The sequence below is a fragment of the Plectropomus leopardus genome, chromosome 5 (genome assembly GCF_026936395.1).
Source record: "Plectropomus leopardus strain MGB_pleo_1.0 chromosome 5, ASM2693639v1, whole genome shotgun sequence".
Lineage (NCBI taxonomy): Eukaryota > Metazoa > Chordata > Actinopteri > Perciformes > Serranidae > Plectropomus > Plectropomus leopardus.
In genome coordinates, this window is record NC_142180.1 from 5,499,440 (window position 1) to 5,524,625 (window position 25,186).

Below are 25,186 nucleotides of genomic sequence, written 5' to 3' on the forward strand. Positions count from 1 at the left end.
TATTTGACAGCATTAAAGGGAGTCATCAGCGTAAACAAGTTTCAACGTGCCGATAAAGCTTGACCGAATCAAACTGAAATTGACTCAACTGTAAAGTCTGCCTCCTCCTCCTCCTCCTCCCAGCTGTGAGTGAACACCTTCCACTCGCTCCTCCTCATCACATCCTCCAGCACCTCCTCCTCTTCCTCCAGCCTCCTCTGCCACGAGACGCGATACATGTTTCCACCAAAAAACCCACAGAATGACAAACTTCCATACAGGACGCAGGCTGGGAGGCCGTTTAACACCTCCGTCCACCTGCTCACGGCCTCCCTCCTCTCCTCTGTAGCTCTGATCCACCTGCTGCCGCACTTGGCCACCCGCCAAAACAAAAAAACAACCTAACGCTGCCTAATTGATGATGTCATCATCCGGCCCCGCATTGCAGCTTCGGTGTCTTCTCCAGATGTGTTTAAGTCCGGGTTCCTTACACCCTCCAAAAGCATTCGAACAGGCTTCACGCATGTACATCCACCTCCCTCTCAACGGGCCCGCCGGCCAATCAGAAACAGAGGAATCCCCTGGAATCCCCGCCCATACCCAAAAAACGCTCCAACTGCACCTCCTTCACCCCTCCTGCTCGTCTGGGAGAGTCATCTGTCAGCCCCCGGTGACTGCTGGAGTGTGAAATTAAAATCGGGGAGGATGTGTGTGTGTGCGTGCTCGCCTGCATATGTGTGTGTGTGTGTGTGTGTGTGTGTGTCTATGATGGAGAGATAGTTTGTGTGTGTGTGCGTCCCAGTAGAACAGAAGGTCAATAAGAGGCCGGTGGGAGCCATAATGTCACCCCCCAGGCACTGAAAAACTGAGCTAATAGAGATGTCACCGCTGCCACACACATGTAAATATACTTGTGTTCATAGAAACACTCACGTTGATACAGCCAAACTGTCCGAAATGCCTCCATCACGCCAAGCTGCAATTAGCGAGTTTGTTGGTATAAAAACAGCAAGTGTTTGTGTGTAGAGGAATGTGTGAGGGAGTTTATGTGTTTGCACCTGCGCTGCAGTCTTTGTGCCTTCCTATGACATCACGGTTGACGGCTGTACCCATGATGAGTGAAAGAAGGAGCGCGTCACGCCGTGAGTTGTTCCACAGTAAACTGAGCGTGACGAGCTGCCACAGTCATGATGTCTTCATCCAGGACAGAGTTTTCACACAGCAGCGATAATGTTAAGGATCCATAAAATCCTAAAAATATTCAGGGGAGTTTGGTCCTCATTGTGAAGACAAAGGTTCGTGGCAGTGATGGTCATTTAGATGTGTTGAGTTTATAAGCAGCTGTTCCATATACGCAGTGGTTGAAAGTAACTAAGTACATTTAGTTAAGTACTGTACTCATCCCTTTGAAACCTGAGTAAATTGGCTCGATTTCTTCCAGAAACATGGGAACAAAGCAATTAAGGAAGTGAACTAAAAATTAGTAAGAAATTAATAAAAAAGAAAATTACCTGAAAATTAGTAAATATTAAAACATAAAATACAATAAAAAAGACATAAAAAAGAAAACAACTGCAACAATGAAATGACCTGGAAAAAGTGCTTAAAAATGTATACTTTTACATCATTTTAAATATGTAATTATGATAAATGTAAAAATAGCTTTCCCTAGCTTTTTTTACCCTTTACATTTTTCCTAGCTTTTTAAAATTTTCTAAATTTCTAAATACACTAATTTCTTGCTAACTTCATACTTCTTCTCAACTCCAGATTGAATGAAGACTTTAACTCCACTACATTCATTTGATAACTTTAGTTACTATTTACTTTACAGAATGTGATTATTTATTCATGAACATGTGAATGCATTAATAATTAATCTAATGCGGTAATATTCATTTTTGTAAAATGGGCCAAATCCTGTGTAAGGAGTATGATTGCTTTTGACAAAAAATGGGAAAAAGCCAAAGAGCAACTTGGCAAGAGACATGTAAATTGCAAAAAGAAAAGAAATAGCAAATGGTGACAAGAAACTGAATTGAAAATTTGCTTGGGGGAGATTGTTAGATTGTATTAAAAAATAATAAATAAAAAAAATAAGAAAGAAATGTCCAGAAAACTATATTCATAATCCTTAATCCTTAATAATCATATATTTGTAATGAAGCTACAGAATAAAAATATTTTTTAATTAAATCTTGAACGCTTTCTTAAGGTAATCACTTAATTTCTTTTAATTTTTCTTTTCTTTTCTTCATTTCTTTTATTTTTTTGCTTATTTTAAGGTAATTGTCTTGCAATGTTTTACTGAGTTCTTGCTAATTTTGGGGCCATTTCTTGTCAAGGGGCTCACTGCAGGACTTTCACTTGTACCGGAGGATCTCTTCACTCGTAGTATTGCTACTTTCACTTTCACTTTCACTACTTTCACACAAAAATCTGAATACTACTGAATACTACTATCACTGCATTTTAAGTAAATATTTATGTGTTATATGTATTGAAAGCTGTTTTTCATATTTACTGAACTATTGGCTTGCTACATTTTATTTATAATCAGCCGACCTACCTTGCACTGGTAATTTTTGCAGTTAATTGGAATTCATGAATTGGAAGTTTAATTTGCATATCCTTTCCAGGAACCTGCCTCTAAATGACCAGTTACATAGTTAATTTCTAGGAATTAATTAGGCTGCTACAGGAGCTGTAAAAAAAGTCTGAATTTGCTCTCTATTTGCTGATGAACACTCTATATTTGCTCCTAACTATCATAATTCTGCTGTGCTGCTGTGAATCTTATGCAGCATCAAAAGCATCCACAGCCTGAACACAATGCTCTGCCTATGACAGATGTGAATGTAAGTCATGCAACTCAACATCTGTCAGCGGTGACGCAAAAGGATGCTGACTCAGAAGTGTCTGAAATGTCACTTTACTGCTCACTGCAGAATCTATTTATTGTTCATTTTATATAGAGAGGCTAACGAGAGAACAAAGATGTGATTTCTGGAAGTAATTTTAGAGAATCAAACTGGAATTGACTTAAGAAAATCATATGTTTAAAGGCTGCATTCCAACTAGTTTTGATAAGCCTGTCATATTGGCTCTCTGGAAAACCTTGAAAGCCCAAAGCCAGCCTTTATTTAAATAGTTAAGTCACTTTCTCACCTACCAGGATGAATTAAAATGTGAAAGGATGAACTGGTCACGAGTACTGTGTGTTCCCAGAGGAAAAGAAAATTCAAATCTCCTCTTTGTCCAGCTTATTTCTCCTTGACACAATTGAGCTCAGTTTAATATCAATATGAGATACTGGCCATTTTCTCATACTTCATTGATTCAACTCCTGAGAAATAACCTTACTTTTGTCTCAGCCCAACCTTAATTCAAATTCTTACAATGCAGCAATCTTAATGTGTCTGAAATAATCAGCTCTTGAGATTACAGTAAGACCAAAAAGAAACATTGATTGGCTGATAATGAGCCCAAATAATTTCAGAAATGTATCTCAGTGATCAAATTTAAGCCCCAATTCCGTATTTAATCTGTTTTCAGAGTAGGGAAACTTCTGAGAAGCCTATGAGCTCAGCAAAACAACACCTGCTGATTCTTTTTGTACTTATTCCTCAAACAGATCAGAATTTAGGAATCTCCAAATAAGATGCAGATATATTTATAGTGAGACACAGAAAACACCTCTATGAGCAGTAATTTTTATCTCTGGGTTTTGATAATTACCTCAATTTTATATATTTTAATTATTTTATTTTGTTTATTTACTTTCTCTTTCCTGAGTTTGTTGTTTTGTGTTGTTTTAATGTATTTTATGCCACAAATAAATCCCATTTAGTCATTTGAGGAGAAGACAAGTAGCAACAAGAGAAGAAATTAACCAAAACTTTGCAAGAAATTATTAGAAGTGCAACAAAATTATGTGAAAATTAGTCAACAAAAATAAAATAAATAATAATAATAAAAAAACATAGTTTAAACCCCACAGAAATTACCTGGAAAAGGTGTTTAAAATTCTAATAACTTAATTTTAAACACGGAATTATGATAATTATTATATATGTTTCACCTAGCTCTTTTTTTGTCCTAGATTTGAAAAAGTACATTTTTGTAAATGCACTATTTTTTACAATTGTGAAACATTTATTACCAAGTGGCTCATCGCCTTTTTTCCCTGTTTCCGAAAGAGATGGCATTAATTTGCTTCGTAAGGTTCAAAGGTTTAAATACTTGTGAAAGGCATCTGAAAGCAGCAAATGATGTCACTCCAGGTTTCAAGGGGTTAATGGCCTTTGTGTTTTATGGTGCTACATAAAAAAGCTTGCCATAGCCGTTTATAAATTAATTAAAAAAAACATTAATATTAAAGTAATTCTTGTCCATAATCAGGTTTACTGCAGCCTCTCTTCAAATATTCCATCATAAAGGACAAATTTCTTCCTTTCCCCTCTTCAAGAAAAATCTTTTCTATTTACAGTTTTAATGTGCTGTTTTTTAAGATATTTTTGAAACCTTTTTTTGATATGAAATTAACTAGTAGTGCAATCAAGTTGCAAGTTGAATATTAGATAGCTCAGGGTTTTTGCATCTAATATAGTTGCCTTTTAGAAATTGTTGCTTTCTAAGAAAAGTCTTGACTTGAGAATAGAGGTGAGTGTTTGCAGGCTTGTGAATAAGCTGTTGCTCCACTTACATCTTGCAGCAGCTTCTCCAGGTTCTCCTGGAGCTCGTAGAAGTAGCGGGAGGTGATGAGGCCTTCTCTGCTTTTCTCCAGGCAGTCTCTGGACAGCTCAATCAGCTGATGGTGGATGAAGCTCAGGACCCCGTCGGCCAGCGGGCACACCTTATCCGGGGCCGAGGAGCAGAGCAGCTCAGCCAAACGCTCCTCCATCTGAGCCGTGGCCTGGGGGAGGGAGGGAGGGGCAGGTGATCGGGGGGGGGTGAGTCACTGAAGAGATGCACGCATAGCAGACATGCTAAGAGATGTGCATCACCAAAAACTGGATGTCATATGTCATAAGTAATTTTGACTAAATACTCCTTGCACCATATTGTGATACTACAAGAATATTCAAAGAATTACATTAAATTCTTTTATAAAAACTGTGCAGAAAAATTAAAATCCAAGACTTTTTTGAGCTGCAGCTACTCAATACACAAGTAACTACTTTTCTAGAGCATTGTCACAATTATATTTTCTCAGAAAATTAGAACGTTTTATGTTCATACACTGCAGAGTCAACTGCCTGCAGCTCCTTCACAATAAAAGCCTTTCAAGAAAGAAGAGAAATTGAGTCTTTTTTTGTGAACATTTCTACACACATGAAATTAGTGTGAATTAGTTTATTGTAACGCTGTTTTTGTCTCAAAGTGAAGTTAAAAACACATTTTTTATGATGTTAAAACAATACACAAAAGATGCATCATATTACCAACACATCACAAACCATCAACATGTTACAAACTTCTTGTGTGATACTCATCTAATATTTAAGTATAATCTATTTCTCTATATCTCAAAAACCAATTTTCAGTGTCTACAGAAGCTCTTTTCCAATTCATCACCCTTATTTAAAGATATGATACAGGCATGGTTACACTTTCACCAGATTATGTTGATGCCATTTTGCATCAAACAATATTGTTTAATACCAATGTATTAATCAACGCATTACTTTTTTTGGGGAGTAGTTTGTCGATAAAGGCCTTGTTTTGATAAACTACGTTACTGATTTGAATGGTGATATGTATTCATATGGACTGTTTTGTGAATTATTAGGAATATTTTGTTCAAAATTTAGATACCATCACTTTGTAGCTCAGATTCCCCTGGTTTGGAGTAAAAAATTGAAAAATGCTAAAAGAAAAATGCTGGTATGTATATCTTCTCTTATTTAAAAAAAATGCCTGGGGCTTAAAGGAAAAAAGATAGAATTCTTTAATGTACATTTTTTTCTTGAGGGCATCTGATTTAAATGATAAGCCAGATAAATTTCAGTGTAACTGGATATTTGATAGCCCTTTGCCATGTAGACAGGTGTTTATTCTAACTTATAAATCTGTTATATAAATCTTATAAATCTATTATTATCACAATACTTTCAATTTAAAATCCTATACAAAATCTTGCCACAAGAAAAATGCTTTTCATTTGGGCGCTGGAACAGGATCAAAACAGCAAAACTGAAATTAAAGCCATGTTGCATCTTTTTTGGTTTTGTCCAAATGTGGTCATGTTTTGGATGACCTTAACCAACACTTTTTCTTCCTGAGACGTGTTTGCTCTCTGCTCCATACACAGTGACTTAATTCTATACAGGAAGTGTGTGTCTGCAGTACTAACCTTGGGAAACCGCTCCTTGTACACATGGTTCATCATCACAATCTCATGGTCGAAGGAGATAGGTGAACGCCCGGGGCTGGAATGAATCAAGGCAAAGGATCACAAGTAGATATTAATGTGTTTTAAGTTTAAGTCTAGTTTTAAGTCAAAAAAGCATATTTTGAGCAACTGTCTGTAAACATCTACTACATAGTTGCTTTGTGTGCACACTGTAATATTTAGCAGTAGTGATTGGCGTTGTTTTTCAAATTCAGGTGGCAGAAACCTGATGTTGTTGACGCAACAGGTTCAAGTAAATGTATAATACTGACCAACAGGTATCAATAAACATATTTTGTGTTATTTCAAGCATTGAAACAGATCACAGCACAGTTTGTTCCTCTCTTTTTCTAGAGATAAATCCTGGGTGATCTTTCCTCTGCTGCCTGTCCCCGAGCTACAGAGACACAACTGAGCAGAATGCATGTGACACGCAGGATCGTTCAGGTCACCAGAGCACAGGGGAATAAAGGCAGTGTGGTGGTCACACACACTAACGGGACCTCGGGGTCTTCATCATGTGTGTGTCTTCAGTGGTGTAAACTGTAGACCGTGACAACCTCTGGACTCACATGGCTGCACATACAGAACAGCACAAAGGTAACGCCTCTGGAGACCAGCGACCACCTCGGACAGTGTGTGTGTGTCTGTGTGTGTCTTCATGTGTATGTAGCTGTCAGTAATAAACTAAGGGTGTCCGCAACTCAGCCGCCTCAGTGCAGTGAGCGTCTGTCAGCTCTCGGGGGGTTTTCATGACCTGACAGACTGACAGTGATGTCTCCTTCAGTCTATAGCTGCTCCAACAGAATATCAATCCATCCGTCTTTCACACAGTCGACTCCATCTTCTCTCTATTTCCCTCCTCCTGGGACTCATCTCTTTTCTTATTCTATCATACACCACCCCCCACCTCCAACCTTCTCTGCTATAAGACAAAATAGCGACGGCAGCAATATCCTTGACCTTTCTATGTCTCACTTTCAAGAGAATAGAGGATGGAGATAGGTGACAGGGAGATGCTCTCTCTCTCTCTCTCTCTCGCTCTGTGTGTGTGTGTGTGTACTATGGGAGAGGAATTCCAGGCAATTTTAGGCTTTGTTAGCCTGCTGTATTATTAATTCTATCTATTTATGACTGTAAACATATCCTTCTAAATATTGCAGCTGGAATTTTAGTGTTTGGTACACATGAAAATAAACTCATTGGTAATTAATAATTTTGTTTTTCTTTACAAAATCTGTCAATGCTGTAATGTCAGCTCATTATTATTATTATATTATTATGCTATTTTAGTTTCTAAGAATCAAGACTATTTTTTCTGATATCAGTTCTGTCTCATCCTCATCCATCTTATTTTACAAGATACAGACCATTAAAAAATTAGTAAAACAAAGTAAACAGTATTGAAATTATTACACAACACAACGTGCATATTTTCTCCTTGTCTCAGGGAGCCAGATAAAATGGGCAGAGTATTTTCATTCTATGCACCTGTCAGTCAGACTTTTATGGTATTTGAAAGGTGGATCTATAACCAAAACCAATATTGTATATTGTATAATATACAATATTAAACCCAGCAAACTGATTTTATTTATTTTTTAAATGAGAACAACAAAAGAAGAAATGACCCCCAAAAAAACCCAAGAAAAATAAAAATAATAAATATAAGAATGAAAAGAATGCTCAAAAAAGTATCATCTCCTTGTAACATAATTTTATATATGTAATTATGATCAGTATAAATTCAGTTTTTCCCTAGGGTTAGGGTTTTCTTTTGTTGTTTTTTTTCTTTTCCCTTTTCTTTCTTCTCTTTAATATTTTTTTTAATTCTACTAATTTCTTGCAATTTGTAAAATATTTTTACCAAAGTGCCCATTGCCTTATTTCCATGTTTTTGAAAAAAATTGCACCAATTTGCTCAGGGTACAAAGATTTAAAAACTTGTCAAGTTCATCTGAAAGCAGCACAAGGAAACATTGCTACAGAGTCTGAGGGGAAGGTAGGTGAGGTAAAGGTATGGATTTGGGGCTCCAGATGTCTTTGTTAGTATGAGTCATCGCTACACACAAACACACAAGGCACGCACATACACACATACACACAGACACACAGACACACACGTGACCTGTGCGATGAGGTAATGCTTTAAGTCATCCAGCGGCAGCTGAAAGTCCAATTACCAGCTTAATAGGAATGAGAGCAGCCTGAATGTGACATATGAGCTAAACCTCATGGAGGCTGTTTATCATTACGCCAACACATTTGCTGACAGGTAACCGACCACACAAACACACACACATACAATATGCAGCACATGAGTGTGCTTCAATTTTTCTTTTGTTTTCACCTGCTTTGTTGTGATGTTTATTTTGTCTATACTTAACTATTTAATGACGGATTAAAGCATTAAAGCAAAGGTTCTCCACATTTTTTTTGTGTACAATGTTGGCCAAAACCTTAATTCGCCTTCATCACCATATCCCCAGTAGTGCTCGGTTATGAGCCTGTGCAAAATGCGTTCTCCGGAGGCTCTTTCACTTGCTCATTTACTCTCTTGATAAGGAGACTGTGAATGTGCATGAGTCGGAACATAAAAGTTGCTGGCGGGCTGTTGTTGTGCGTAATATGAGACAGAATCCTGATAGTGTGCCACTATACAGTTCCATAATGTTTTACAGTGGACATTTGTTGTTAGTTAACTGAGAAGATAAAACCTTTGCCTATGCTTCATTTAGCTGAACTTTCAATGCCCTCCGTATGGTGCACTAAGCCCTTCATTCTGCACGGCTCACTCTCAAAACAGAGCATTTAAGCCCAAAAGTTAGCAGATAATTTGCCTTGGTAGGAGAAGTGGTGAAGTGGTTTCAGCTAGCTGGTTTCATCGGTTCCTGCCCACATATTCTACACTGAAAGCTTGAAGCAATTCAAACAACATAATCCCTTTCTGTTTTTGGTAAACTTTTAATGTGAAAATAGACAGGAAGTGTTGAGTTGTCCTTAACAGCTAACCCAACACTGATCCAAGACTAGCACAGTAGAAGCATTTGGAATCAATTAGTGAAAAAAAACAATATGTCAATTGAAAAGAGAGAGTCGGAGCATTACTATATAAAGGTGAGAAAGTTGTTTTTTAAAATTTTGGGGAACTGACTCTTTAAAGAAAGCAACTGTGCACCCACACACACAGACACACACAACTGTCAGTGTTGTATGCCAATCACTCTGAGCTCTAACACTTAACTTTAAAACTGTCCTTTCTTATTCATGTTTCTTGAAAAAGAAAAATCTATCACAAAGCCGGACAGCCGTCTCTGCCGCCGGGCTCAGTAATTAAAGGTTAGCCTTGGCAGAGATGGATTCAGTGCCAGAGGCTGTTATGTACGTTCTTTAATTTCCACAGAATATCTTCTTCTTGTCTCTGTGTTTTTCTTCTGGTGTGCTCATGCCTGTGAGCAGCCTGAGCCTTTATTAAAATAAAGCTCCCGTTCAGAGCGATCGGCGGTGGAGGTCGGAGAGAAATCCCCGGGATGAATAACATAAGAAAGCCAGACAAAGGCTAATTAGAACACGGCTATATTTCTGCTGTAATGGGAAATAAAAATCACCTCGCGGCAATCCCTGCGAAAAACGTCTTCGTCATTATTTTGAGAAATGACCTTGAAAATGAGGCTTTGGAGGAAGTTGTGTGAGAGTGCTTTTGTTTTAGTGTGGGCCAACAAGTTCAAAAGTGTGAGAAAGAAAGGAATTATTTATGAAATAGAACAGAAGATTAAACTCCAACCCCAGGGTGTTTGATAAAATTGGATAATTAAAACACTGTGCAAAAGGCGTCTTCTTTTTTCCCTGGCTAAGTGGTGATGTCACATGTGACAAAAGGCACTCAAAATGCAAAAGAGCTTATTGGTAGGAGGGTAATTGAAGTAAATCAGACAAGACAGCGAATCAGATGGTGACGGTGAGGCGGGTGGGAGAGAGAGGTGAGGAGGAGGGAGAGGCTGCGAGTGTGTGAGAGAGGGAAAAATAACATTGACGCTTCACAACTGAGGTGGGCGACTCGGGAAATGAGAGGCCTAATTGACCGTGACAGAGAGCCGGGCAGAACGGGGATGAGATGTGTGTGTGTGTGCGCGATGTGTGTGTGTGTGTGTGTGTGTGTTTGTGTGTGTGTGTGTGCGCGATGTGTGTTAAGACCATATGTACTCACCACAGACACCTCAACATACCCGTTGACATTCCTGATTTCACTGAAAACATGTTGTTAAAAATCTCCTGAAACCACGGAGTGCTCAGCAGGAGGAGGGTGCTTTGTTGAATTTTTTTTTTGCTCTGTTTATTATAATATTGGAGGTAGACCAGGGGCCATATTCACAAACATCCTGAGAATACTCTGAGAGAGCTCCTAACTTAGCCTACAAATTTCAAGCCAAGATTAGCCAGAGCTTAGGAGTGATTAAAGAAAAATCTCAGAGTGACTCTGAGCAAAGAGGAAGGGACAGAAACTATTATCTAAGTGAGGAGGTGTAGTTGACCCCAATACTGGTTGTGATGCATTCTTTAACAGATGTGATTGGTTGTCACAGACATGCCCTTTTGTGAGCCTGCAGGGTGTGGACACCAAGAGGCAGTGGTGGAAGTAATATTCAGATCCTTTACTTGGAAAAAGTAAGAATAACACACTGTGTAAATACTCTGTTACAAGCAAAAGTCCTGCATTAAAATGTACGTAAAGTATCAAAAGTACCCAAAGCAGAAAACCTCAAAATTATCAAAATAATAGAAAAAAAAATCCAATACATAAAAACAGAAAACAAACACTCCAAACCTCAAAATTGTTGACAATTATCCAAAAAAACTGAGAAATAAAAATAACTAGCAAAAAACACTCTCAAAATCCAAAATTGTTATCAAAAATAGTTGGCAATTAGTTTTCTGTGACTTAACTAATTGAAAAACGAACTTATCATTGCAGCTATACTTACATTAACTGTTTGTTAATTTACAACAAAACATATTTTTCAAACTCTTCTTATTTTTTTTATGCAAAAATCTTAAACTGGCGTCAGACAAATGTTGTTAAGTTAAAAGTATAAGTAGTAGTAGTATTTCCCTCTGATATCGAGTCAAGTATAAAATAGCATTAAAAGAAAATACTCGAGTAAAGTACAAGTACCTCCAATTTGTACTTAATTGTAGTACTTGAGTAAATGTACTTAGTTACATTCCACCGCTGCCGTGAGGAAATTAACTTTAATTTTTAATTATTGAACATGAAAACTGTGCAAGAATAAGCTTGCTTATCTGACACCACATGGAAAAGGAGAGATTTTTATATCATATATGTATTTAAATTTATAACAGAACAGAATTGTCGTTTTGCCGACAGAAAGTCAATGGGCTGTAGCAGTTAAAGCCCGTAACAGTGGCACATAAATGATGGATGGATGCTGTTTGCTCAATCCCAATGTATGGATGAGCTGACGGTTGACAGACAGAAAGTGACAGACACACTGAAGACACTTAACTGGATTAGATGAGACAAAAAACTGAGAGAGAAAGAATAAAGATGAGAGAATAGAGAAACTGTTGAATGATAAAAAACAGTGACTGCCATCACTCACAGCAGAGTCATAAAATTAGCATAGAATTGTGCTCTGCGGCTCCTTTTCATTTGTTCACTCTCTCATACACAGACACACTTGTTCCTCCCCCGGGTCTAATCATAATCATCATCATCTCTCCTCTCAGTCATACACTTAATTTCTCTCTTTGCTCCATACTTTCTGTGTCATTCACCACAGCCTCTTCAGTACATTTTACTCATACTAGTGTCTTCATTAGGGTATTTTATCAACTTGGAACTGGATCCAACACTGAAGTCTTTAATAAAGTGAACACTAATCCTCAGTCTAACCCTCTGTTGGTTATTTATCTACACTTGCAGACAGTCTGCAGACTGCTCACTAAGAGCTTTTTAATGACACTCACTGCTGGTGGACTAATATGATGTCAGGGTCTCCACTGAGGCTCATCCACCCTGCACATGAGGGGGGTGACTGCTGGCTGCAACCGAAACACTTTTCAAAGTCAACTCCATGTTTATTAACTTCATAGTCGACTTCATTTCTGTAATTACAGCAATATATTTTTGTTTTTTGCTTGTTTTTTTTTCTTTTATGACATTTATGATAAAAGCCAGACCAATTTAGAAAATAGACAGCAATATAAACAAATATATGAAACTGTGTCAGGATGTAGGAGGGTCACCTGTGGAGTACCCCAGGGATCACTGCTGGGGCTGAAACTTTTCATACTATACAAAAATGACATTTGCGATGTTACTGATTTGTTGAAGTTTGCGGCAAAACAAATTGATTTCGCTCTGGGAAAAACTTAAAAGAACTTTTGAATACTATGGAAAGGGAGTTGGACATCCTCAAAATTTGGTTTGATGTCAACAAATTGTCTCTCAGTATTAGCAAAATAAAATTAATGTTTTTTGGAAATCACAAAAAATTGGTGGGGATATTAAATTAAAGATTTGCTATGTTAAAATTGAAAGACTTTAATTTGAAGTTTGATTGTGATTGAGCATAAATGAACATGGAAACAACATATTGCCTTTATTGAAGGAAATATTTTAAAGTCAATGGCAATTCTGTATAAATCTAGAGACATATGGAACTCTAAGGCTTGTATATAAGTTATTGCTCACTTGTACTTCCTGATATGCGTTGTTGAATGGAATTGTGGGTCAAATTTTAAAACATCAAGAAATTCAATAGTCTCACATAATATTTGCAGCAAAACAAAGTCACTCCCAGATTCTGAACAGAGATTTTTTAGTACAGGAGAGCAAATATGATTTAAAAAGTTTTTATAATTTTACTGTACCAAAAGCTAAAAAAAAGAGATTAACAAAGGACGCAATTCTGTTGTTAGGGTTAAAATGTGGAACAATAGAGATATAAATTTGAGAATGCGCGACTCATTTTTGATTTTCAAAAGAACAATTTACAAGGGCAGTGAGTAATTTTATAACTTCATATCTTCCTGAAATTTCACTGGGGTATACGGTGGAAAAAATAACTTTGGGATTTATAAATACCCTGGTATACTGTAATACAGTGACACCACCCTAGCCTAGTTTACAACATTATTTTCAAGGGTTACAAATCTGAATGTTTGTTTTTAATCTGGAAGGGGTACACTAAATTGATAAGAATGTAGAACAGGCATTTATAAGTTTTTAACCTTTGCCTGAGCCTCTTCAGTCACTACCTAATACACAGACTGTTGATTTCGTTTATACAGTTTGAATTATTTGTACATATTTTATTATGTGTAATAACGCAGTAAAAACACACTGTTTTGAAAACTGAACTTCACAACATCTCATTCTATGTTTTTGCTCTCTCTGCATGAAAAATCATCTTTACCTCTTCATGACTTCTATTTTATTTTCCAGAGAAAAGTTATAAAAAACACACAAGGTGATGGTAGACTACCTCAGATGGCACATCTGCAAACACACACACGCACGCACGCACGCACGCACGCACGCACGCACGCACGCACGCACGCACACACACACACACACACACACACACACACACACGCACATACACACACATACACACACAGAGCCTGACATCAATCATCAAACACAGTGGGACTGTAATCAGATACACACCATGCAACTCAGTCTGGCCTTCTTTCATCTCAGAGGATGAAAGAATTCAATATCTCTCTGTAAAGAAACAGAGATAAAGATGGGTGGAAAAGCTGCTGAGGCAAGAGATGGAGGTGAGGCAGACAGAAAAAGAAAAAGATGGAAATCAAGAAAACTTTATGGAAGGATTACACAGAGAGGCAGTGACAGGCTGAAAGCTGTCAATGAAAGGGTGAAGTGGGTGAAATCTACACACAGTTGGAGAATCATGAAAAGATAAAGACAGAAGAGATATAAGCTGGAGATGGATGGAGAGAAAAAAACACAGACAGACAGACAGATCCACAAGTGGACAGGTGAGTGTCACTGATATAAACAATAAGGACTCTCTGTTCATGCCCACCTGTCATGGACATGTCAGAGGGATGAGTCTGACCTTTCTGGAGACTGACACACACACACAAACACACACACACACAAACACACACACACACACACACACACACACACACACACACACACACACACACACACACACACACACACACACACACCAAGGCATCAAGGTGTGCTACTGTTGTTCTCACACCAGGTCAATTTTTCATATTCAGCCTTCAAAAACTTATGTTGGTGGAGTACAAGTCGAGATCATTATGTCTTTGGCCTTATTTTAATAGTTTTAGTCATCATTTACAATATTTTGATAAGTAAATAATTATGTGGAACATGAACAACAATACAACTTAATCAAGATGTGTACAGTTTTAAGGAAAGGTTGAAAATCAGCTGTGCAACAAGCAACACAGTTATACACTCAGCAGCCACTGCATTAGGTACATCTGTAAAATTGATTGCAATCCATAAATTCTACCTTTAAAAAATAATTATGTTAATTTTGATAGTCTGTCAGACATATTAAAGGTCCACTGCGTAGGTTTTAGGGGGACGTGTTGGCAAAAAAGAAATATGTAAGTATATGTAATATGTAATATAAGTATTATCACCTGAAATAAGAATTAGAGAGAGATCGCCATGTTGCATTGCCATATTTCTAAAGTAGTCCATGAAGGATAGACCAAACACTGGCTCCAGATGGGGCCATACACGTTTTCGGGTTGGCCACAGTAGTTAGAAGCCCTTCTGCAATAAGCAGCGTTGGCGTTACCAAAATTTGTAACATGGAACTGCTTTATTAATTTAGTGATTCAGTGATTTTACCAGTTTGAATCACCCGGTTGTTTTGGATAGGAAGACCTCTGTGGATAACTCATCTTCCTGTGAAAACCTCCTGAACATCTGGATCTTAAGTTATTAGAGAAAAAAGGTGAGCACACATTAGCATGTGTTGGATGAGCAGCCCGTATTGATGGGACACGGAAATGCAAAATTTGTAACTTGAAACTATTTTACTCTACGGAAGCCCTAAGCAGCCATAAATTCATATGTTTTTCCCCTCTGTTTTCCCGAGAGAACGGAATAATTTTTTTAGATCTTGAAATAACAAAACTGTTTTCCCCAGATAATGACATAATTAATATAAGATCTTGAGATAACAACAATACCGTAATAGTAAGCTATACTGAATGAATTTATTTGCAACATCTTACACTGTAGCAATGTCAGAGGAGCAGGAGAATATCGACCACCACCACATGAGGGGGGCAACGTGGTGGCCATTTTGACAACTTGATCAAGAAGAGCAGACTGATACACATCGTGAGGTTCTGCACCATCACATTAGCTCAACAGACAGCTGTTGTAATGTTACATTCATGTTGTAACATCCAATCACTCATTCATTTAAATTTTAGAATAGAAAACATAAAAGCACAAAACAAACAGCTTCTTTACATTAGTGTCCAGGGCATCCATCAGTCAGTATGGCATGACTTGTCACATGATGGAAAACACATGCCAAACACATTTAAATTATTATCTCCAGATTTTTTTATGCCATTATCTTGGGAAAACAGAGGAGAAAAAGGTATGAATGTATGTCCACTTCAGGCTTCTGTATCATTCTGTGTTTTAACCAGTTTATATCATCGGGTCTGTTTGTTTTGGTGAGGAAGAGAACTCGGTGGATATTTTGGCTCCCGGTCAAAACCTCGTGAATGTGTGGATCAGAAAAAGGTAAACACACCTTAACTTATCAGAGAAAAGGGGTGAGCACACAATAGCATGTGTTGGGCGAGCCGTCCATCTCTGAGATGCCAGACAGAGTCGGAGATGCACTGATTTGTAACGTGAAACTGCTTTATTCAGTGTTTTTAGCAGTTCAATCACATAGTCTTTTTGTTTTAGAGGAATCTGAGACCTCTGTGAATAAATCCTTAACAGTGACCACTGAAGGAATTTCTAATGGGGAGAAGTTTCAGCTTGTTACAATCTGCAATTCACAGCTAGACGCCACCAAATCCCCTGAAATCTTACACACTGGACCTTTAATTTCATTATATGTCCATTATTGTAGTTGTACAGTTGTTTGCAGCAGTGCGGAGGAGGACTGCTTTATATTGAGAGGTGTCTCTAATGTTTTTTACTCACCTCATTTACAAACACGAGGGGGCAGAGAATATTAGAAACACATTTCAGAATAATTCCTTCACATTCAATAGGGCCTTTGCGGCTGCCCTACGGTCACTACTCGGGCCCTCTGAAACCTGGATCGACATCACTTTTCTTGTGCTTTGTTCAGATTCCTTTCATAACTATTAAAACCTTTGAACCCTGAGAAAGTTGGCAAAAGTGTTCCACACATTGCAAGAAATTTTAAATTTACAAAATTATTTTTGAAAAAGCTGGGGAAAATGTCCAAAGAACTATATCCACAATTATCTTAATTATATATTTAAAGATATTTTACAGACATTATTATTTTAAGCACATTTTTCCAGGTCATTTCTTTGTTTTTTGTTTGTTTTCCTCTTTGTTTATCTTTTTTACTTACTATACTGTATGTCTTGTACTTTTTACAGTTTTTTTCAAGCTACTTTTTGGGCCATTTCTTACAGAGTCACTCATTGCCTGTCTTCTTGTGCTTTTGAAAGAAATCATTCCAATTTGCTCAGGTTTCAAAGGGTTAAAAGGTCTGAGGTGCAAGATTGGGCCAGACCACTGAGTGCCTTAAAAACTAATAAGATTTTGAAATGACTGACCTGATTTGCCTCTCTAAATTGAAATCATAACACTGTGCACCAAAGTAATTGCTCTGATATTGGAACACAGCAAATCCTAACAATACCCCTCAGACCGTCATCTGCAAGTGGGCTTCTGTATTTTGTTTTTATGGTTACGATGGAGGAACTGAATAATTGTATCGTGCCAAAGCATCAACTTTTTGTTGTCGTGCTTTCAGCAGAGATGCAGACAAAGCTTTGCACAGTGTTTGTGTTTTTGTTTTAAAGAGTAACTTCTGACAGAGGTCCTACCTGAGGCTGCGGGAGCGTGGTCTCATGGCGGGGGAGCGGCGTCCCTCCTCGTCAGTGATGCTCTCAGAGCTGAAGTGTTTGGTGAGGAAGTGCAGCTCGTCCGGAGTGGGCTGGAAGGGCAGCTGGTGCAGCTTCTCCTGAGATGAACAGGAGGACTGTGAGAGGAGGAGCACAGAGGGAGCACAGATTACAACCAGCACTGGAGCTACAGCTGGTGGGGAGGTTTGGCTGGAGCGAGGCTAAGGCTGGGGGCTGGTCCACACCAGGTGAGGACAGGTGAGTTAGTTACGGGAGAGGAGAGGGGGTGCAGGTTACATTAAGTGCTGAAGCCACTGCGGGGGTCAGGCCTTTAGTGTGGGAGTGACTCACCGAAAAACTGAGATGTGAGCTCTAATGGTCAAAAAACTCAAAAGAGACATCACTTGGGACTAATGTCTCCAGAGGCCACATAAGACAAATGTTTAAATGGCAATTTTTTTTTTTTTAAACAATTCCTGTTACACTGTATACAGAGACAGGGCTGTGGTCCTGTACTGTTTCCTAAAAGTGACACTAAGTCATGCTGACCACATCAGGCTATTGATGTTAAAATGTTCAGATAAGTAACAACTAACTATCTATCTACTTACCCTCAGATAATCACTGAATTCTCATTTTTGGTGTACTATCCCTTTAACTAACTTGATTCTGATGCTTTATGTTAAACATGCTCCTCCAGAGGGTGTTAACATAATTAACGTGCTACAGCTATATGTCCACAGATCCTAGAATAAAAACTATGCATCTCCTGTTTTCATATCTGTGGCTGCATGTTTTTTTCCTCACTTCCTTCATCTGTTCTCACTGTTTGTATGACTCGAGACCACAGACTAATCGCTGATTTTAAGATCCCGTCACAAAGAGAGCAAAATATGATAACTGTGCCTCCAGATGTGTCACTTAATGCGTGCTGGTGTGACGAGTTGATAAAAACTGAGTGTGACTCGCTTTGATTTGACTGGCCCACAGGGCTTCTTTGTTGTGTACAGAAGCGGCATGGAGTTTCACAGCCACAGGAGACTTTGTATGTGGTGTGAATTTAAAAATCTGCATAAGAACTGGACTAACTTTGGTTGAAAATAAAGTTTGATTATACATCTATGACACAGAGAGACACCATTTTCCAACAGTAATGAAAGGACTATATTTCAAGGTGAAGTTTTTTTTTTTTTTTTAGCTTTTCCTAGTAAGGAAATGCTTAGAAAAAAAGAACAATCCACTGGATTTTGAATATAAAGTGTGATGATTATAAATATAGCTGTCTGGATATTTTTTGTTGTCCATTTTTTTTTTTAACTTTTAAGAATTTTTTTTTTCTTTTTTGCTGGACATTTCCTACCAAGTTGCTCATTACCTTCTGCCTAATGTTTGCAAAAGAAATCAAACCAGTTTGTTCAGGTTTAAGATATTGGAGTGCTTGTAAAAGGGGCCTAAACGCAGCATAAGAAAACTGATTGGCCAAATCAATAAATACTGGGCACTGAGGGAAGTCCTCTTTATCTAACAAGTCATTTCTTTTCCCCTCTGTACATCCAGTATCTGGATTCAGACGTTAAGAGCTGGCACAGCCGGTTAACTCGGCTCCCTCTGTTTGAAACGTGCTGAGCCTCATTCCACAGACGGCAGGCACAGAGGCAGCGCACACCGGGGAATTAAGACGAGAGATGAAGGAACAGCAGAAGGTAAAGGAGAAGCGGATAGACCAGAGGGACTGTTGGAATGTTTCTGGGAGTGTTGGAGGGAAAAAGAGGAGAAACAGAGCAGGAAGCAGAAGAGCACTTGATGGCATCAGAGGGGAGGAAGTATGGAGAGGAAGTATAGGAGAACAAGCTGAGGGAGGTGTTGGTGGCTTGTTGTCAGGGGGCGCAGAGAGCATCTCTAACTGCAGGGTTCACACTTATCAACACACACATTTATTTACCAATACATTTCCATGACTTTTTATGACTTTGAGGCAAATTTTAAAGACCATACACTCTCTAAAACAACCACTGATACTTCTCATCGATTCTTTTTCATTACAATATAGCAACTTTTTAAATTATATATTATTTTAAAAAAATACTTCAGAACAGGATTTCAACTGAATATTTAAATCTAACTAATGAACTGTTTGTTATTTACAGTGGGTGCAAAAAGTGACAGGCATGTCAGATAATTTTTAAGCACCGGGAACAATTTATGTTGTTTTTTATTATAATTTCAGCTTAGAGAAGGGACATATAACTTTAAATGGTTGCAACTCTGTGTTTATTTAATCACAGACTTCAAAATGGTAGAAAATTGGCAATTGTTAAACAAAAATGTTGGTGATTTTTATTGTAAAATATTTGGCTATTCTTGGAGAAAAAAGTCTGGTAAAATTTTTTTCTTGAAATCTTTTGGCATTTTTTAAAAATAAAAAAGTGGCAATTTTCTTTATTCTCTTACATTTTTTGGCAGTTTTTAAAGAAAAAAATCAGAATTTATTTTTTCTTTAAATTTTTGGCTGAAAAAAAGGCTGTTTTCTCTTAAAATCAAGAAAAAAAACACCCACAAACTGTATATGCAGAATTGTTTTTTTGGATGGTCCTTGAATATATCATGCGTTATTTTACAGGTTTGTCTAACAAATTCCATGACTTTTTCAAAACTTTCAGGGTAGATTCAGTTTTTTTTTAAAACTTTTCCAGGCTGGAAAATTTCCATTTGCAATTTCTATGGCTTTTCAAGGTTTTTCATGACCATATGATCCCTGCTTGGGTTTTTTATAAATACAGTTTCATGTAGAGACATAGATTAAAGATATTTACCGAGACAGTGGAACTGGGAGTGTTGGTGCCATAGCCAGAGGAAGGCAACGAGGCCAGAGACCAGCGTCTTCCATCCGTCCTGAGGGAGAGACAGAGAAAAAGACATTAAGACCAAACATCCTTTTTCTGCATACGTAAACCCAATATTCTATATCAACAGCCATATCAAGGAGATGCAGCAGCATAACTTACAGCAAAATACAGACTTTGAGTTACAGGAGGGAAAATGCAAACACTGGGATAACATGGACTTGAAAGTGCAGGCGAAGCCATGAGCAGGATCCACTGAGACTCTGCAGACGTTAGGTTAAGCATGATGGAGTCCACATGTGACAGCCTGACCTGACCTGTCTGCTCCTCACCTCCAGCTGGATTTGACACTTTTCTAAAACCTGTAGGATCTCTTTTATTTCAGTTAAGCTAGCTGTTATTCTGTGTTTTTTGTCATAATCAACAAATCTCATAGAAAGACCCAAACTAACAATGTGTTGGCTCATCTGTCAATGCTCTCTGTCTGTTGCTGTCTGTGGCTCTCAGCTTCAAGCCCATTGGTTGAGGAGGTACATCATTAAAAACACCTCACAAATATATACTTTCCCTTTTAAAAAGGCCCCAAAATTTCCTAAAACAGGTCACTCTAGTTTTTATTAAACAAACAACAGAAACTGTGCATTTGTTAAGGACTATTTTCAGTGGCAGATTAATCCATTTAGTGCTCCAGTGAGTATTTGTAGCAGCAGGACAGTGTGTGTGTGGGATTGAGTCAAAACTGAACTACACTGTTTGTGTTCATAGTATTGAAGGAATGTGTTTTAATCGTTTTTTGACAACAATGGAGCTCTATGGCTCAGAGGAAAGGATGCATCAGGTTTTGATACACAAACAATGTTTGTAGATACTTCTACTGTTGGTTTTTGCTTTTTTTCAAGAGATTTATTGACAATAACAAAATACAGGATATTAGCTGTATACATACGTTTTGGCAGGATTTGTCATTATTTTGTAACCCATTTCCCTGAGTCTTTTGGTTCTAAAAGATTCAGGTCATTAGAGAGTTTTTGTTGAGAGTTAAAACCATTGTTCCTCTTTTAAATCTGATTCATGTACAGCGACGGGCTGCAGAAGAGGAGAGCCTGCAGGTTACTTGATGTCATTCAGAGTGTGTGTGTGCTCAGCCATGCAGGAAGGTGGCGGCAGAAGGAGGGAGGAAAAAAGGTCTGAGGTCAAAACTGAGAGGTTACCTGTCAGCCCTGTGTCCGTGACTGTGAGGGAGACAAGACAGTGGTTTGCTTTTTATAGCTGTTAGCAGCTGTCACTGAGACACACACACACAGAGACACACAGACACACACACACACGCACACACACATATTCTCCAAGCCTGGACAAGCCCTCAAGTTTTTGATTTTTCAACAGTTAAAAACAACACAAACAATGAAATAACAATAATAGTAATAATAATAATATCATGATGATAACGATAACACTGTATGTGTAGTATAATGCATAAAACACAAACACATAAAAAGAAAAAATGGGGACTGTGGAATAAACTTTTAGACAATTATTTTTCAGACATATCCTCTGTCATAACGATCAAAAGCCAACCAAAAATAATGCTTCTAATGTGAGAAAGGAGAAAAAAAAAAAAAAAAAAATATATATATATATATATATATATATATATATACATATATAAAAATCAAAACCAATGAAACAAATCAGGATATTATGCTTATTATTGTACTAGTGACTGTTGCACAGGGTTTAACAATTATTCTTATCTCAGGTCAACAGTTTAACACATATTTCATACACAATAGACACTGTCTGGACTCTCCTTAACTCAGAGAAAAAAACAGACCTTAGAGGTTTCTGTACAACCAGCCATGAGCCTCAGATCAGTGACCTGTCATATCAAGCTCCACCACATGGTGTCCCTGTTGTCACAGCGCCTGCAGCTCCGAGGTCAGCAGTCGGACAGAGAGGGATTTTCAAGTCAAATCAACACTAATGCTCTTTTTGGCTGCTGCGCGGCTGCCATACAGTGTTTGATGATGTTGTCATGGAAATAGCCCGAGGTGTTCAGTACATCAGGAAAGGTGCGTTACCATGGAAACATCATCGCCTTAATGAAGATTAATAAAGAGGCAGGCTTTATCAAACTTCCATATGACGTCTTTTTATCTTGGGTTTTGAGAAAATCACACAAGTGTCTGAACATGCATGCATCCATCTGTCACAGGAACATGGATAAATGCTCACACACACACACACACACACACACACACACACACACACACACACACACACACACACACACACACACACACACACACACACACACACACACACACACACACACACACTCCTTCCCTCTCAGTAATTACTATCTGTGCTGAGAGCCCAGACAGATAAGCGCTTTATTAATCCTGGTTTGAGTGACAGTCTCAGAGTGATCATCTGCCTCCTCATCAGCTCACACACTATCATCAGCCGCAGCGCGGCTCTCAAGGCACCGAGGCCACTGAGCCGTTTCACAGTCTTGAAAAGATATCAACATTAAAAGCCAGAGTACAGCTCTTCTATTCTTCAACTTCCTCACTTCCTTTCTGGTTACAATGCTTTATTTTGACTTTATTTCCCACAAAAAAACTACTAACTGTATTGCTGAATGTGTTAAACTGTGAGGTAAACTGCTGCTTGTGATGTATATGGAGGGAATACATTAAAAAGCTGCTGATTCTGCACATCCCAATTTATTGACCCTCAAACACACCAGCACATGTGAGTGTGTTTCTGTGTGTCTCACCTGCGCGCAGGGACAAAGGAGAAGTGTGCAGCTGTGTTAGGGGAGAAGTTGCGAGGGCTGTCGAGTGGGCTGGTACCTGAGAGAGAGAAGAAGGAGAAGAGGTAAGCATACTGAAAAAAAACTCCAGCTGAAAAGATATCATCTCTGCATCTATTCATTAACCTCAGCAGCTGATAAGAAGCACAGGAAATGAGCTGAGCTGAAATGAATTCCTCTGATGAACTGCGATTTGGGAGCTGATGAGTCAACATAACTGATCAACGCTGAGTTCATATTTTGTTAATGTCTGTCATATTCAAAATAACAGTGATAGACGGCAAAGGCCTCTGGTCCAGTGATGCTGCTCAACGAAGGGAAGCTTTGAGTGAATGAGACCACTTCAATATGTGAAAGGATAAAATGGCTAAATCCAAATTCTTATTAACAGATAAAAAAATAACTGTGAGACGCAGCAGTTGTTACAGGGTGTCTGCAGGCTTGAATTTCATGTTTTTTTTAACCCGTTCAGAACCCAATTATGTTAGAACACAAATATATATATATATGTATATATATATATATATATATATATAAATAAAAATATATATAAATATATAAAATATATTGTAATGATGGATTTCTATTCTAAATAGTGAAATAGTGAAAATGACAATAAATGGCCTTAACTGACCTTTAATGAAAAGATGATTTAAAAAAGCTTAAAAAATAAGTGAATAGAGTGATAGTTTAAAACACTATATATATCTATATCTATACATATATATCTATATATATCTATATATATATGACTTAAAATATCATTATTTCTCATGTATTTCCTGAAAATAGTATTCAAAAAACCTGCAGAGATCAATATTCTGTGAACATAACCAATAAGATACAATAAAAGCTGACAATATCATTAGTAAATCCAATTTATTTACAAATATACGCTGTATTTCTCCTATTCATTTTCTGGTGACACTTAAATTCATCATCCTTTCCAAATGACTGACATTTTTGAAAAGTCTTGAATAAAAGCTGTAAATCTTTCACATCACATTTTGACATGTACAAGTAAAATAACATCTCATGTTTACTTTAAAAGCTTTTTAAACACAAATTATGTCAAATAAGTCTGTACATTTAGGCTGAGTCAGATAACAGTAATCATAGATGTAAACATCCTAGAAAAGTAATGTCCATTGGGACAGACTGAAGAACTGAGCAGGTTAAGACATTGTCAGAATAGCCAAATTAAAGACTCATTTTTGGACAAATAATCTTCTTATTCTAGCATTGCAGATACTTAGCATACATGTTGTCCTATGCAGAGTTTTATGTAGGAATATGGTTACATACATTTTTGCCAACGGGTGAGTGCAAATGTAAAGTAAAAATAGATCATAGTTCAGATTTTCATTTCTAAACATCATAATCTTAAGCTTTTTTGATGACAGTGTATTGCTCAGGACCCAAAGAGGCACAGTGTCCAGCGTGAAGTTGTTTGGATGTGCAGTTCAGGAAAACGCCAAGCAGCTGTAACAGATGTTGATAGGGCATGGACAGATGACAACAAGGAATCATTTTCTGCATTTATTTCTCCTGTAGAAGACAATGTGGCACAGTAATTGCCTTCTGGCCACTGAATTCTTCACCTCTGCTCCTAAATGTGCGAAATAGCAGCATTTTAAATCAGAGGGTGGGTGAAAAACACTGCAGCGCGATGTTGGTCACATGACCCGGGGCAGCTCGCCAGAATACTAATGGCGCCAAAAAGTTAAGTTGCATTTTCAGCTCCCTAAAATGCCGTTGTTGTGTGAACAAAAGGCCAAACAGCAACAAAAGTTTAATACTGTTGCCGTGTAAACATCCCCTCAATGACCTCTTGTAACCCCATGAAACCTGGAGTGACATCATTTTTCTTGTGCTGATTTCAGACTCCTTCCAGAAGTATTTAAATCTATAAATCATGAGCAAATCGATGCGATTTCTTTCAAAAACATGGTTTTGTGCAATTTGGTAAAATATGTTCCAGAATTTATAAAAAGCTAAGGAAAAATGTCTAATGAAAAATTAAAAAAACAA

At 37.8% G+C, this 25,186-nt stretch overlaps 1 protein-coding gene across 9 annotated transcripts in view; it reads right to left on the reverse strand.

The window, feature by feature from the left end:
* The window catches only part of mast2 (microtubule associated serine/threonine kinase 2), a 235,129-nt gene that overhangs the window by 32,948 nt on the left and 176,995 nt on the right, over positions 1-25,186 (reverse strand). For 6 of the 9 annotated variants that reach the window (XM_088077413.1, XM_088077418.1, XM_042513331.2 and 3 more), the window contains 6 exons: positions 23,120-23,195; positions 21,549-21,569; positions 20,308-20,386; positions 17,477-17,631; positions 6,335-6,410; positions 4,685-4,894 (listed from right to left, as the gene is read on the reverse strand). In XM_088077413.1, coding sequence (XP_087933539.1) covers positions 4,685-4,894; positions 6,335-6,410; positions 17,477-17,631; positions 20,308-20,386; positions 21,549-21,569; positions 23,120-23,195 — 617 coding nt within the window. The remainder of the gene's footprint in view (positions 1-4,684; positions 4,895-6,334; positions 6,411-17,476; positions 17,632-20,307; positions 20,387-21,548; positions 21,570-23,119; positions 23,196-25,186) is intronic. The other 3 variants (XM_088077414.1, XM_088077416.1, XM_088077415.1) reach the window with 3 other exon arrangements.